The sequence below is a fragment of the Melanaphis sacchari genome, unplaced genomic scaffold (assembly GCF_002803265.2).
Source record: "Melanaphis sacchari strain LSU unplaced genomic scaffold, SCAv2.0 Contig4_pilon_pilon, whole genome shotgun sequence".
Lineage (NCBI taxonomy): Eukaryota > Metazoa > Arthropoda > Insecta > Hemiptera > Aphididae > Melanaphis > Melanaphis sacchari.
In genome coordinates this window covers 3509830-3526383 of record NW_020271335.1, presented here as the reverse complement: position 1 = coordinate 3526383, position 16554 = coordinate 3509830, and the positions used below count along the sequence as shown (strand labels likewise).

Below are 16554 nucleotides of genomic sequence, written 5' to 3'. Positions count from 1 at the left end.
ATCAAATGTTGAAGTTTATGGCATGTAGAATTTATTGTTCGTAAAATGTTCACTATTTTATTCTTAAATTACAATGATAGAATATATTTATGTTAAATATATACTTATTTTCGTTATTAACACCAGAGCGAAAATTAATTTTTGAAAAATGCTGCTTTTAAAAGTAAAAAAAAAAAATTGTTGAAAATATCATCTATGCACCAAATTAGTATATCAAAAATATTTATCCACACGTGTTAAGCTAAATGTTAGTCACATTATGTACAAATTGTGAATTCACTTGACAATCGTTTTACAGTTTCAAAACCAAATAATATGAAATTGATTTTTATATCACCAAATTTTCAAGTTTAATTCAAAATCTTAAAAGTTTTAAAATAAGCTCATTATGTACTATTCTATATTTTAAATAGTCAGTTACGATATTTATTTTTTTTTTTTTTGACAAACATTATTAATGCAAATTGGACTTCGATAAAAATCTTTATTTTGTGAAATTTCAATTAACTTTTATTCGTTATGTTTAGTATTTTTAAACATATTTTTTCTGTCGTTACTTTAAGTTAATTCAAAAATCATAATCCAATGCTACTTAAATACAATTTTCATCTTTCATGTGAAAAAATATCAAAATCTGTCTATTCTACGAAGTGTGTTCGCTTTTCTTGTAAAGTCATTTTTTACTGGTTTATTATTTAATTGGTTCGATTTTATTTTTCTTTACAATCTATTTTTTCTGCACAACGAAAATATAAATTACATGCATTTTTTTCATTAAATAAATAATGTAATACGATATACTTTAATGTACAGCTAAATTTTTGTATAATATAATAATGTAAATGCAATGTCTGTACTTAGTTATATTATAATTTATTTTTTTTTACATAACAAGAGAACAAAAACAAATTGTTAAAACAAAATATAATAAACTAAAATATAATTTTATTCTTTAAATTGAAACAAGTTTATAAGTGTAAAAATCTATTTAAATTTGATATACACTGACAATATAATTCAAAGCTAATAATTTTTGGACACGTATTCTAAAAAATAATTTAAAAACTCGTGAAATATAAATTAAAAAAAACCAAATAAAAAAATTAATTTAGTTGCGTATTTAAAACGTTATCATTTTATAGTTAAAATAATTCAACTATTCCCTGTAATAATATTCAGACCATTTGTGATGTGATTTTAGTGTTGTTTCCTGGATAATCCATGTTTAACTGGCCAAAAATCCACCATCTACTGGAATTGAAACACCATTTATGTAAGTAGAATAGTCACTAAGCAAAAATATAGCTGCATTTGCGACGTCATCGCACTCTGTAAGTAAATATACAAAAAAAATAGATTATTGTAACAGTTAAAGTTATGTTAAAACAATAATACTTATAACGACTACATAAGATTATTTAATTTTACTCCATGACCTCAGAAAACTCATACTGTTTTGGACAACAAAGTTAAGTGTGTTTGTAAGTATGACAATAGTTAAAATAATATTCAAATATTTAATTAAGTAAATAAATCTAATCAATATTTCTATTGCTTAAAATATTTTTAGAAAGAATCTAAGAATCTAAATTTTGTCTATTACAGTTATATACATAAAAATAAATCATTTATAATAAAACATTCAATATTATTATAAAATATAAATTGTTAATATCTTTATAAATCATAAATTTATTTTTAAATTTAATACTTAAAACCGAATCATTTATTTCATCAGAAATAAATTGTATTGTTTTTCTAATTGTCTTAATAGACTACAAGAATTTCTCAAATTGTATTAATTACATTTATAAGTATGTTATAAACTTCACTGAATTTACTAAGTCAATAAATTAAATATAATATATATAATAGTAAACAAATCACCAGAATAATAAATATAAGCATTATATCAATTTTGAGCAGAATTTTTTAAAATCATGTATATAAAAAAATGTTTAAATGTATTAAGTGTAAAATAAATGTTAAAAATTAATACCTATTTACAATATCTAATTTATTTATGTGTATAAATAAAATTGTTCATAATAAAATTGATGTAAGTAAAAAAATAACACTTAATTACTATTTAGGAATACATTTTAAATCTAAAGATAAATGTAACTACTACACTTTTAACGTATACTTTAGTACTTGAGTGACTAATAAACGTATATGTAATAATATAATATATAATATATATTATATAGTTAATTTAAAAACCAACATAATGTCATGGTTTCAAATTATGCGTTTTTAAACTCAATACTTTTATGGAATCGTTTATAGTTTTGTGATAATATTTAATTAGGTTATAATAAAACAGCAACACAATTTTATAAGTAATACAGCTGAGTACTTATAAAATAACTATCTACTAAAACTGAACAGTTTAAATCAGTTCATAATCATTATGAGTCTATTTAACTATAAAGTTCTTTGTTTTTAACAATATTAAATTATTATTTTTATGATATTGTCGCTCATAACTTGATTGATTGATTAAATGTTTTTAGAAAAATAAGAGAGGTAATATAATATAGCTAAGTATTAAATATTAAAGTAGATGCCAGAATGTAAAATACAATTAGAATTATTGAGAAGAAATATTGTATGAATAAACCTTCATGGAAGATATGTATGAAGAAAAAAAAATAATTGCTTGTTTATAACAAAGAACCACTAGAAATACAAGTACTTTGGTGAATATATATTTCGGTATTAAGAGTATGTATTTACCAGCGAATTTTCCAAGTGGTATTCTGCTTAAAATAGAGTGAGATTTCTCTGGGTCTGACCATGCTTTAGCACCCATTTTTGTCATAACCACAGTCGGGTTGACGTTGTTGGTACGGATACCCAATTTTCCCAGCTCAATACTCATAACTCTTGTCACTTGATTGACTGCACCTTTTGATGCACAATACGACGTGTGGTCTGGAATAGCTCTCTACAATAATAACTCAATTAATATATTATTTTGATAGTGTTTACTTCTGGTAATTTTAAATTAATTCAAATAATTCATAAAGTACACATAAATTTAAAACATTACGTTTGAATTTTATACATACCTAAGGTATTATATCATATATTATGTATGCGCACTGTGCACTATGCATTTTATACATACAATGCATTCATAATTTATAATTAAACTATTTTGTTAATTGTTGAAAAGTAATTGATATTAAATTAATTTTTCTAAAATTATTTTAGTATTTTATTGTAGGCACTCACATGAAACGTTTACTTAACTTTAATAAATTATTGTATTAAAAAAAAAAAAAAAAAAAAAAAAAAAAAATAGTTAAGTTTTAAGCCTGATAGTTTTTTATTACTTGAAAATAATATATTATGTATAATTTAAAATATATAAATTATAATATGTAGTTGTACATTATATTATTAATTATAAGGTCGTAAAAGTAAACATTTTATAAATTTTAATTTTTTTTTTTTAAATTGTTAAGATTTGTGAACTTCGCGTTTTAAACGTTTAATTATAATAATATAATATGTTAGGGTATATAAAAATTTAACTGCCGTTTTAATTGTATGATCCTAATATATTATTAACTGTTAAAGTTATAGAATTATAGTTTAATTCTGTCCGGAAAAAAACAACAACCATCGAGTTGTGCTTAATTATTATAATATTATAATCGATATCTTATATATATTAAGCATATATGTATATACTTTCTCTGCGTATATAGATAATAATTTATTAATTTTAATAACTTAATGGGCTCAATATTAATAAACAATAATAGGAAAAATAGAAATAATATTTATTTTACGGGGTTAATGAGACTCACGATTGTAAATGATAAGCGTACCAATATTAACATACGTACTAACAGGCAATATTATTGTTCTTAGCTATAATAATATAATGTGTAATACATTTTTTAAACATACTTCTGAAATTGTCGATGATACGTTAACAATGGACCCTTTTATTCCAGCGTCCTTCATGTTTTGTGCTACTGCCTGACTTATGCGAACGATTCCTCTTGCGTTGATGTTTAATGTTCTGAGAAAACAAACTTTATGTAAATATTGTATCGATAGGTTTTAATTAATTTAAGTAAAATAATATTACTAATTTTTACTCATATTTTAGTTGAAATTTGATTCATTATTGAACTCGTATATTATTACGTAATAAAACCAGACATTTGATACATATTGTATTGTTAATGCGTTAAAATATGTTAGGATGAACACTTCAGATAATAATTACCATAAATATTAAATATCCACATAACAATGTGGTATATACTGTATTTATGAAGTTCTTTAAAAAAGGAATACATTTTTTTAAATATTTTATCTTTTAAAATGTTTGAAATCTACAAATTATTAATAAAATATCAATAAAAATAATTTTATTTTATGAATTTGCAAAATACTTTCAATAATAATATTGCAATTTCATCTTTGACCAGTAATTTAAGAATTTATTTTATTATTTAATTCATCTACACTGGGTTATATTACTATATTTTTTATTTTTATAAATCTACAAAACGTTACATGATGATACAATAATAATAATTGTGGTATATATTATATATATATATAGATAGTGAGACATGATTGAAAAACCAGGTGTTTATTAATATCCCTTCAGCTTTATTTTAGTAAATGATGTTACTTTATAATATATATATATATTTTTTTTTATTATGGTTATAAATTATAATAAACCTTTTTATAATTTAAGTTATTCTTCAGTATTCACATAAAATATAATGAGAATATTAAAGTTTTAAATATTTCTATTCACGTTATTTTGTTCAATAACATAATATGATAAACAAATTATTTTGAGCCTGTACGTTTATTATTACCCAAGATTCTTGTTTTTAAATTTATTAAGTTATAGCCACGTAAATTAACTCATAAAATGATAAAACTATAGCTATCTATTATTTGTACGCCTTCTTTTTTAAAATAGCAGGTAATTCGATTTTTAAAATAATTTTATATAAACTATTTTTTGAGTATAGCAATCAAACATATTTTTTATGAAAAAGATATAATGTTGATCATTATAAACCTATTGATTGTATAAATGAAAACAAATGATCAGTGTTTAGAAAAAATGCGTTCGTCGTTTTCACGTTCATATTTTTCAAAATACATGTAAATATAATTTACTTAAATATAATTTGAACGAAATCTATATTTTTAAGAAACTTGGGCAATTTTTAGGTACCTAGTTTAAATTAAATGTCTTTTAAAATTTATTTTTAATATTATTAACATATTAATGTTTTGGAATATTATCTACACAATAATATTGACTGTAAATTAAATATATATAAATTCATAATATAATATTTTATTCAAGGGATTTTTTTAATGTATATTATGTATACAATTTTAAAAATACATAATACGAGTTATGCATTTAATGTGGGCTACTAAATTTGATATATATCTTAATCATATTAAAAACTAATGCTGTACAATTTATTTTAATAATTAAATGGATTGATAACTATTAAAATGCGACAATTTTAACTTTTAAAGTTTAGAATTTAAATTTAAAACTAAAATAAAAAGTATTTTATGCTATATTAATTGTTCTTTATTTGAAAAAGAACTTCTGAACGCTTATCAATATGATTTATGAAAAAAAAAAATAATTAAATAAATTATAAACTATGGAATTATTAGTAATATTACTAATTATTTTTGTTTGAATAGTATTAAATACTCATACTAAATAATAATAATGAACAAAAACATACTTATCCCATCCTTCTTGAGTCATGTCAAAGAAAGATTCGATATACGCAACTCCAGCATTGTTCACCAAACCGTGGACTGGTCCCAACGCTTTAATAATATCATAGGAGTCCCATTCGCCCACATCTGCACAAACTGGAGTTAGGTTAGGTCCTGCTGGTGGCAATTTCTTTGGGTCACGTCCGACAGCGAAAACATGAGCACCCAATTGCACTAGACGATTAGTGATCGTCTCACCAATTCCTGTAATCACAATTTCAAGATTAAAATATAAAACTACTACACCAAATAATATTATTTGACAGCTAAATTTCTTTTTTTTTTTTTCAAAACATTTTTGTACTAATCAATTATGCAAAAAATGCTTTTGTAGAATATTGAAATTGTAACAAACTTATCGAAAACCAGATATAATTTCTGTACACAATATTAGAACAGCATAAGCTATATACAAATTCAAGACGATTCTTTAAAAATTAAACATTCATTTTTACAAAAGTTTTAAGCTTAACAGTCATGTAAATATTATTTTTTTTTAGATAATTTTATGTAATTACAAAACAAAATATAATTGTATTTTCATTATTCTATAACGTATTGTTGTTCCACACAAAAACTATACGTATAAAAATACAATAGCTTTCACTTAAATATCATAGTATCGCTTTGTTACATCAACAATATTTTATTTAAAATGTTGATCAATCAATATTGAATAGTTTATTCAAAGCAAAATAATATTAAGTTTTAAGTTGTTTGATCGATCATTATTATTTTTATGCAATTAAAAATTCGCAATTATATTATACGTATACTATAGTAGATTGCAGTGATAATACCTTTAATTAAGCTGGGTTTCCCCTATGAACATACAACTTAAATTAAAACAATTTCATAGTATATATAAGTTTGTATCAACTACAATTTCACATCAATACGTAGGTAAATTATTATTTATTATTGGCATTGTCTTCTAATATTTTATTTTATTCCATAAAACTTTAAGCTAAACCTAAACATAACATAATCCATGACATACATTTATTTAAAATTAACATTTTTATCGAATTAATTGCAAACTAAAATTATATAGATACACTAATGCAAATCTTTATCAAAATATGTCATGAATATCATTCCTTAAAACAAATATTTATTGAAAATGTAAAAGTAATATTAAAATATTTCACTCATCAAATATCCTGAGAAAATATAACAGCAAAAAATTATAAAAAGTTTTTTAATATTGATGAGCAAAACATAACGCAATAATTGTGAAAAACATAACTTCGACAATGGGTTGAATAAAAACTTAAATATGGTAAAAGAATCTGGTTTTAAGTTTTTTCTACAAAATATATTCAAAAATCGTATAGGTACATGAGATATTTTCAAATTTCGAAAGACGATCTAAAAAAAAACCTGTTTTTAAATGTCAGCAGGTAAACCTGTCGGAAGGTAAGTGGTATATAAAAACCAGACGTTATTATCCTATAAATAATTCATAGTAGACCTAATAATTTAATGATTGATAAAATATTAATAATTAATATAATATCATATATTCAATCAAAATACTAAAATATAATATTATTATAAGCTACCGATGGCGTTATATATTAATAATAATAAAAAAGAAAAAGAATTACCTGCATTAGCACCGGTAACAATGAACTTTTTGCCGACAAAGTATTGTTCCATGTTATCGTCTAATAGTGAAAGTGTGTGAATGTAAATGAACGATTTATAATATTTATAATATTATAAATTATAATAATACTAAGAGCAACGATAGTTTACAATCGTACGATTGCACGGGTAGGTGGCACTGAAGGTGTATGGTCTAAGTCGCTAGACGATTGACGGTATTTATAATAATTTCCTGGCTGACCCCGATCCGTTATCTCTGGAGCACATTATATAAACATTTATTATATTATTAATTTACCATACACGCCTGTTGTTTTTGTTGTTTATTATTTTTTCCGATTTAATAACCAGCCGGCTAAATCAATTTATTGGTACGTACGTAGTAATATTAACGTTCACGTGGGTCGAAGGGCAGTGTCAAATCGGTTCGAAACTAATATTATAACATTTTTATAATGTTGTTAAACTATTGACGTAAACGAAGGTTACACTACGGTGTTTCGTCAGTATAACAAATTCCATGCCATCGAAATATTATAAAATTGTTTTCTTCTTCTTCTTTACTTTTCAACACTTTGTTGGACGATGAAGATGACTTTCAATTACTATAAATTAATTTAATTTTAATAAATAAATTTGAAGATCCAATTCTAATTTAAAAATGTATAAGAATAAATATATTAAGCATTAATTTACTAGTGAAATAATTAATCAATTGTGTTTAACTTAATTGATTTAATAGTAGCTTTTAAACTGTATGAAATATTATTATAATTATATTATCATTATATTATTTTATTCTTTATGTATAATCAAATTTAATTATAACTTTTCATGTAAAATGCACATGTTTTAAAAAAAAAAATTAAAACTGCGTTGCACAGGTATATTTATCTATTATCTATTATTACATAATAATTTAAAGTTAAAATATTATTAAAAATGAAATGAAATTATACAAACAAGTTTTTTTTTAAATTATTCTTAATATTAAAATAATTATTTCTTTATTTTAAATATTATTTTAATAACCTAAAAATAATTTTAAGTATATTTTTCGTTATAATAATGGTTAAATAAAATCCAATTGACAAATAGAATAATAATAAATTAAAAATATTGTACGTGATACAATTAAAAGGTTAGGTATATTTTAAGAATGGTTAAATACTTACATCATATCGATTATCAAATTATGTAACATCAACGGTTTTTGGTAACATAGTATAATTACATTTAATAATTCATTCGAATTTTATAAGTGTATATACACTAAATACCGTGTTTATGTTAATGATTATACAAATTTTTCAATATTTCTTATTTCTCATAATAAGTACTTATACATATACTATACTTTGATATTTTGAAGTAAAAAAAAAAAACGTTTTTGCTTTTTATTGTATATTAAGAATAGAAAGAGTGATAAAAAATTATTCAAATTGCTTCTACAATAATTAAAATTTCTAAATGGTACTTTTCTAAGATAATATATAATCTGCAGTATATACCATTTACGTCCAAGAGACTAAGAAAATATATCATGACAACCAAACTTTCAAAAAAAGTTATAATGAAACTGAATTTATATATATGTACATTATATTATTTGTATTATAAAATGAATTTTCGAAATACATAATTTGTTTCAAAGTTAATATATTTAAAAAAAAAGAAGTTAAATTTTTTTGCTAACCAAAATAAAAAAAAATATATCATGAAATAAATTATAAATTAATAACATTTAACTTATTCCATGTGACTATAATATGTGAGCGATTAACCATCAGTTCATTATATTTTATTCAGTAATACACCAATCCCCATATTTGAAAATAAATAATGCATATTTAACTAAAATTATAAAATACTCATTAACTGTTGTACATTTGTATAACCATAACATTTATTTTTAAAACTTAAAACGATTTTTTTGCCTTTAATAACATTTTCTTACACATTTTACACAAACGTTATGACATAGTAGTTTGATCGGTTGGATAATTATGATATATTGATATTTTGCCTATATTTAATATTTTATGTTTTTTGAGACGTCAAAAAGTTCTCAGTATTATCATGCTTAATACAAATAATATAGTCTTGGAGTAATTCCATGTCAACATTTACAGTTTAGCAAAAACACGTTACCTAGTCTCTAACGTTGGCTTACGTCCTAGCAGTTGCAACATATCTTTAATGCTAAGGACTTAGGGTAACTGCTATTTCGTGCCAAAATTTTTTATTAAAGTTGTTTTTTCTCTTCATATTGTACATAGTCTACGATAACTGCAGTATTATAGTCATGTGTTGTTTTCAAGTACAATTTGTAGTAATCTGTGTGGACAATTCAATGTACAATCGTGTCACCATGTATTTTCGACTCTATTCTGTACAACATTACAACCATAATATTATTGACTTGTACATCGTTGTGTGTAAGTCGTATTTTTGAGAACTTTGAATAAAAAAATAACAGTCTTATGATATGCATCACTTAAACAATAATGAGAAAAAGCCTAAAAGTCTAATGTTATTTTTATCGTCGATAATTCAATAAATGGAATAATCCTGTTACTATATACTTACACCTTGTCTTCTGAATCAATGGATAAGTCGTATAATTTTTCTAATTTTAATTTTAAAATTTAAAACAACAAAATAGTATAGTGAAACTATTTGCGTGAAAAAATATACTACGCTATTGTTCCATTTGTTTTTTCTAAACATTAAATCGTATTACTTGTCTAATGTGAATTCTTATCAGCTTCAATAAAGAAACTTTAAAAAATGCAAAACTGTATGTACACATGTAAAGTATTTTTAATCTGGTACAAATATTATTATTCGTCGTGTTTTGAGTTGATACACGTTATAAACCTCTTTGTCCTTTAAAACAGTAGTTTACACTATGAAGATATTTATAATGCATATTATATATAATTATAATTTAACTCAAAATGAGATTTAAATTTTTAATTTTAAATTGTACAATATTATAAATATATAAGCTTGCGTACCTAAATAAGCTTTTAAGATTTTTTTATTTATATTATGTTTGTATATGTGTGTGTGTATGTGTGTGTGTGTGTGTGTGTGTGTTAAGAATAAATACAATTTTACATTAGGTAATAATTTATAACACATAAAATATAATGTACAATTGCTTTTAAAATTTAATTTATTAAATGCTAATTAGATAAGTTAAAAAAAAGATAAGTTCATTCATATTTATCAAATTAGTATTTGATATTCATTTTAAGTCTTAACCATAGTCCACAATTGTTGTTTATTATTTGGTTATTATTGATTACAAGTTTCTCGAATATTCTATACAATTCTAAAATATAAACGATACTCAATTAATAAATTATGTAAATTAAAAATATTGTATATTTAGTATTATATTTTGACCTTGTGAGCTTTATTTTATCCAATTATATTTATCAGTTCAAAAGTTAGACGATTAATTAATACATATTAAGAAACCAGCTATCCTCGTACACTTTGTTGCTCGTAGAAAATGCATCTATGTTAAATTTGGTTGCCTAATGCTAAAACTTAGCATAACACGTGTGGAATATGAATGAATAATATTTTGCATTTTTTGATTTGGTGTATAGATGATATTTCTGAATATTAACTTTACATAATTGTCTATTTAACAGCAGCAAAATTATTTTTCCTTTTTTTTTTTGTTAAAAGACTAAATTTTCTTTTCTTTTCTTTCGGAACCAAATACCAACAACTCATTAAGTTTCAAATAGTGTTAAACTGTGAACAAAAAACAACGATAAATGTCTGTACTATTATACTACAATAACTAAAATATTTATTTCGAAGATTAACAAACAAAAAAAAATATCTTTATGAACGTACTTACTGATTGCATAAAAAATTAATGACTCGACTTTTCATTAACTTACAGAATCAAAAATAAACTTTAAATATTCTCCACAGTGTACTCTTTCATTTTAAAAAAATCAAAAAATCATGATAACCAGATAAATAGTTTCAGAGAACACGCATGACAAAGATTTCCATTTTCAACTTTCTATAATATATAGATATTTTAGACACAATCAATAACACTACCTACCAATATACCGTAGGTATTATTAATTTAAAAATAAAAATTACAATATCATACTTTTAGTCTTCTATATTTTTAATTGTTTAATTATACTTATAAGAATAAATAGAAAGTACTCGAAATATCCTAGATCCAGATTACTTTTCCAAAGACATAACAAAAAAGACACATAAATCAAACCTCAATTGAATATTGATTTATCAATTTAAATACCTATATAACTTATAGGCACAATGTATGTTGATAATTTTTGTTATTATCATTAATATATGGTTATGTTTTTGAAATTCCAAAAAATATTAATTTTCCAATATTAAAATAAAGACAAAACTATATTGATATAAGCTGGTTGTAAAATTCTTTCATGTAGGAAAATATTTAAATATCTTTAAATATAATTATAGTAAAAATTAAATGGAATTTGTAGAACAATGCACCTATATTATTATGTTACAATAAACTATAAGTTAAAAGTTATAGGAAGTATAACTCTTATAACTTTCAAATTAATTTACAGCCCATCTACACTAGGTAATCTAAAATAGTAAGTTCATATATTCACATAATATTAAAACATATATTTTATTATTATTATGAAAAATCCAATTAATATTATAAATAAATAGGACAACAAATTTATCTCAAACGTGATTATTCCAGTTAAGTTTTACTTATCACTCAGCATTAATTAGGATTGATAAATAAACTATATAGGTAAATTCATATTTGTATTATATAGGTACCTACTGTGATAAAGAATTAAGTGATGGTAACCTATGCCCGCATGAGTTATAAACTTTTAAACGTACGTAACATACTAAAATAAACGAGCCTGAACACTCCTTGTCATAGAATCATTGGTAATATATTATAATACAAATTTAAATGGAATATCACCATTGTGTATAGTAAACGGTTATATTATTATTAGATTGATGAAAACTTCTACTTATTCACTCTTCAAGAATAAGTTATTTGCAAGTACTGTATCGACTGATCACGTATGTTCATACAATTCGAGGAAAATGTGCACAAATTTATTTAAATACATTTTAAAGTAAAAGTATTTCAAAATAAACCTTGATAATTATAAATGCTCCATTTTTTTATAAGAAACCTAAACATATACAAAGACCCTCAGAATTCTTTTTCTTGGTGATCACATTTAAAATGTGGTTTCAGGTTTCTTCAATCCATTCATAAGTTAACAGGTTCAATCTTCAATATCGTATCAAGGATTACAATTTCCTCGCCACCTAAGGCAAGAACATCCTCCTGGCGTTATTTAATTATACCACTATAACCTATAGTTTTAAGCTATTAATTACTTAGTTACTGCTCAAGTCAAAATTTAATATTATTTTTTCGTTTATCGCATTTAAACACATTTACTCTTAGGTACATAAATACCTTTTATTACACTTGATACTATTAACAGCACAAGTAACAAATGTTCTATTAAAATAAATAAAAAGAAAAAAAGAATAATATGACATACAAATTTAAAATGTTATTCCTTTTTATTTACTTATTATAAATTATTTATAATTGCATGTAAATAACAAATAACGTTAAAATGTTCACTTTTAACGCTTATAAAACTAATAAAACAAACTAATTAAAATCAATTTTGACATTTTTTAAACACAATAATAACATCTGTTTAATATAATAAGCTGTTATTTAATTTTCAAACTTTATGATATTCAAATTAAAAGAAAGTTATAATAATATTGTAGTATGTATTAGCTGGTATTATTAAATAGTACCTACTATTATAAGTTAGTTATTGGAAAATAATATAATATTTGCCAATTTATTTTTTTTATCTAATTAGAAAAACCGTAGAATCTAGGAACAGTTAATAACGTTTGCAAACTAGATAATATTATAATTAAGAGTATACATAATATAATATAACTACACGTGGAGCATTGGTGTATAATAACTATAATATTATAGATATGCATACAAGTCGCTATGTTTTATAATTATTAATTAATATAGGTAGGTAAATAAAAATATTTTAATGATGTTGAAATAATGATAAGTTTACAGTATTATTATTTTAGATTATAAGATGGTTGAATCAGAAATATTGAATAATCAATACAATTAAACAAGGGCCATGAAAGGGTATGGATATTTTAAACCAATGACTAGTCATATACTTTAAAGTTATATATTATAATGTTCGTGTTATCACTCTCGATTAAATATCATATAATATAGTATAAAATTGTGTAAATAAACGCACACGTCATACTCATACTAATCTAAAATAATACACGAGTTAACATGTTAAAACATGTTAACTTTTCATAAGTTTATATACCTATTTGTACTATTTTTTATTTTATTTTAGGATAGGATAAGATGTTCCTAGCCTTGGTTATCTGCATCTATTGATATTTTTATTTTAACTAATTTTTAACATTTATTGTTTTATTAAGGGCATATCAAATATACCTAACTGATTAAATCAATAGTATTATTGGTTTTTAATATTTGTATGAAATTTCATGATCGATAATTTGTAAAAATAATTATTTTATTTACCTATATAATATATATAGTGTTTAATTTTAGCCAATTACAATATATACATCGTATAGGTACACTTCACACTACATAAGGGTGACCATACATCCTGTTTTTTACAGGATTGTCCTTTATTTCAGCATTGTGTCCTATTGTCCTGACAAACTTCTCCCGGGACGCTTTTTATTCTGTTTTTTTGATCAAATTGTTCTTTATTATTATTTCTTATTACATTATGTACATTTTAAATATGCTGTATAGTGTGCATAATACCTTAATAACAATATGTTTTGTTTTTAACTGTTAAACCACAAAAATCTATTTATATTACTGAAAATACGTTTTGTGAATACGGTTGTACAATATTATAGCAGATAGCTGGATATCCCTAATAATAGCTTTATGCCCAGCACAGGGGTTACAAATTGCACATATTTTGGAATGTTTTTATTATATTAGTTATTTATTAGTTTGGCTCCAACAATCGTTGAGTGTTATCAAATTGTCAATATTTTACAATTTTAGGAGAATAATCTATAAAAATGCCTAAGCGAAGGTGCATATTCACTCCCAACTTAAAAGTTGAATTTCCGTTTTTAAGAGATAGTGATGAAATCGGAAAAGTTTTATATATTGTATGTAAATCAGTTTTTTCAATAAAAAATAGTGGTCACAATATTGGACACATCAAACCATAAAAATTTAAAACTGGTTCCAATTCTAATTCGGTATTTTAACTCCCAAGGAGTCAAAATTAAAGTGTTAGAATGTATGAATTTAAAATGAAAAACATAAGATATTTTATCAGATTACATAATGAATGTTTAAAAAAAATATAATTTATTAAATAATGTTGTTGCATTTTCGGGTGACAACTGCAAAACAAATTTTGGCGGCGTCTCGAGAAAAGGCATAAATAGCGTTTTTGCAATTTTAAATGAAAAATTAAAAAGAAATATTTCCGGTATTGGCTGTGCTGCTCATATTCTGCAAAATGCTATGTATACTAGTGCTGATATTTTGCCAACTGACGTTGAACTCATAATTAATAAAACATTTCAGTATTTTCATATTTATACAGTTCGTATAGAAAAATTAAAGGATTTTTGCGATTTTGTTGGTATTGAGTACAAAAATATTTTATGATCTGTAAAAACGCTTTGGTTATCCCTACAGCCAGCTGTTCCTAGACTAATAGATTTATATCCTGAATTTAAATCATATTTTATGTCACAAGAATAGTGTCCTACGGTTTTAAAAACTTTTTTTAATGATCCTGTATCCATTGCATGGTTATATTTTGTACAAAGTCAGTTGAAGGTGATATGTGATACAATAAAGAAGATTAAAGGTGATCATATATCAGCATCCAAAATATATGAAAAGATAGAAGTGTTATGTGGTGTAACAATAATATATATTATTAATAATATATATTATTGTTACATGACACCTGTGTATGTGTCAATTTCGTAGTAGGCAATAGTGGGATATTTATGCTGAGATAAACATTGTTAATAATTGTGAGGCCTGTGGCCAATACGCACCATTTATCGAAAAGGCAGTTCGAGACTGACCAGCAATAAACATGAACTCACCAACAAACATGAACTCACCAACACCGGGATTGTTTACCACCATCTACATTTGTTAAGTACAAACCAAAAATATATTTTGAACAGAGATTTATAAACCAAACGTGTTTTATTTATTGATAAGATCCCACATACCGTGTTTTAACCCCCTAGCTACGGAAAATTTATCCAGAAAACCTTCCCTGGATAACTAATATAGTAACTAGGTTCCCCAGCCACGTTACAGTGGTAAAATAAAAAAATTGGAAAAATCAACATTTTTTTACATCAGAACTAGCCCAACTTATTTCAGATCTTGATAAAAAAAAAATGTACAGTGAAAAAAAATTTATTGAGATAACTGATGAGTTTTATGATACGTTTTTATTGTATGTGGAAAAATGGGTATATCACTTTGAACCACTAAAAGTTTTTCGTTGGATTCAAGTACTAGATTTTCTAATTTGGAGTAACATTCAAGAAAATTTTAAATATATTATTAAGAATAATCAAACTTTCAATTTGATGAAGTTAGACTTTTTGACAAATTTAATCATGTGATAAATGTAATGAAGGTTAAAATGTGAAACTGGAAAAATGGTTCAAAAGCCGAAGATAGGCGGTGTAAAATATTAAAAACTCTAGGAAAAAATAACATTCAAATTAAATATTTTACGATTATTTTTGAGTATTCAATGGCTATTCCCGGAACTAATTAACGCCTCGGTAGAAAGATATTTTCAATTACAAACGTTTTATGGACAAATGAGAAAAATCGATTTTTGTGGACACAATTAGATCGATAATAATTGTAAAACAATATTTTTTAAATGTTTGATGCACAGAGTTTTATACATTTCTTTTGGAACATCCACAATTATTAAAACTTGTTACTTCATCAAAAAGTTATGAAAAATCTAATAGTGAAGACAT

The 16554-nt window shown here is 23.4% G+C and overlaps 1 protein-coding gene across 1 annotated transcript; it reads right to left on the bottom strand.

Moving 5' to 3' along the window:
- Positions 1 to 1106: 1106 nt before the first annotated feature.
- Positions 1107 to 7464, bottom strand: LOC112598895 (L-xylulose reductase-like). Its single transcript, XM_025345558.1, has 5 exons — positions 7413 to 7464; positions 5766 to 6006; positions 3925 to 4039; positions 2740 to 2950; positions 1107 to 1329 (listed from the first exon to the last, which is right to left on the bottom strand). The coding sequence occupies exons 1-5, from the start codon at positions 7462 to 7464 to the stop codon at positions 1226 to 1228; spliced, it is 723 nt and encodes a 240-aa protein (XP_025201343.1). The 3' UTR covers positions 1107 to 1225.
- Positions 7465 to 16554: the final 9090 nt, after the last annotated feature.

Bases quoted from the DNA above. Each gene is read 5' to 3' on its own strand.
- LOC112598895 (XM_025345558.1), bottom strand. From the start codon at position 7,464: ATGGAACAATACTTTGTCGGCAAAAAGTTCATTGTTACCGGTGCTAAT. The intron at 4,040-5,765 runs GTATGTTTTTGT...TTGTTTTCTCAG, and splicing joins ACTCAAGAAGGATGGGATAA to AACATTAAACATCAACGCAA. The intron at 2,951-3,924 runs GTATGTTTAAAA...TTATTATTGTAG, and splicing joins TATCATCGACAATTTCAGAA to AGAGCTATTCCAGACCACAC.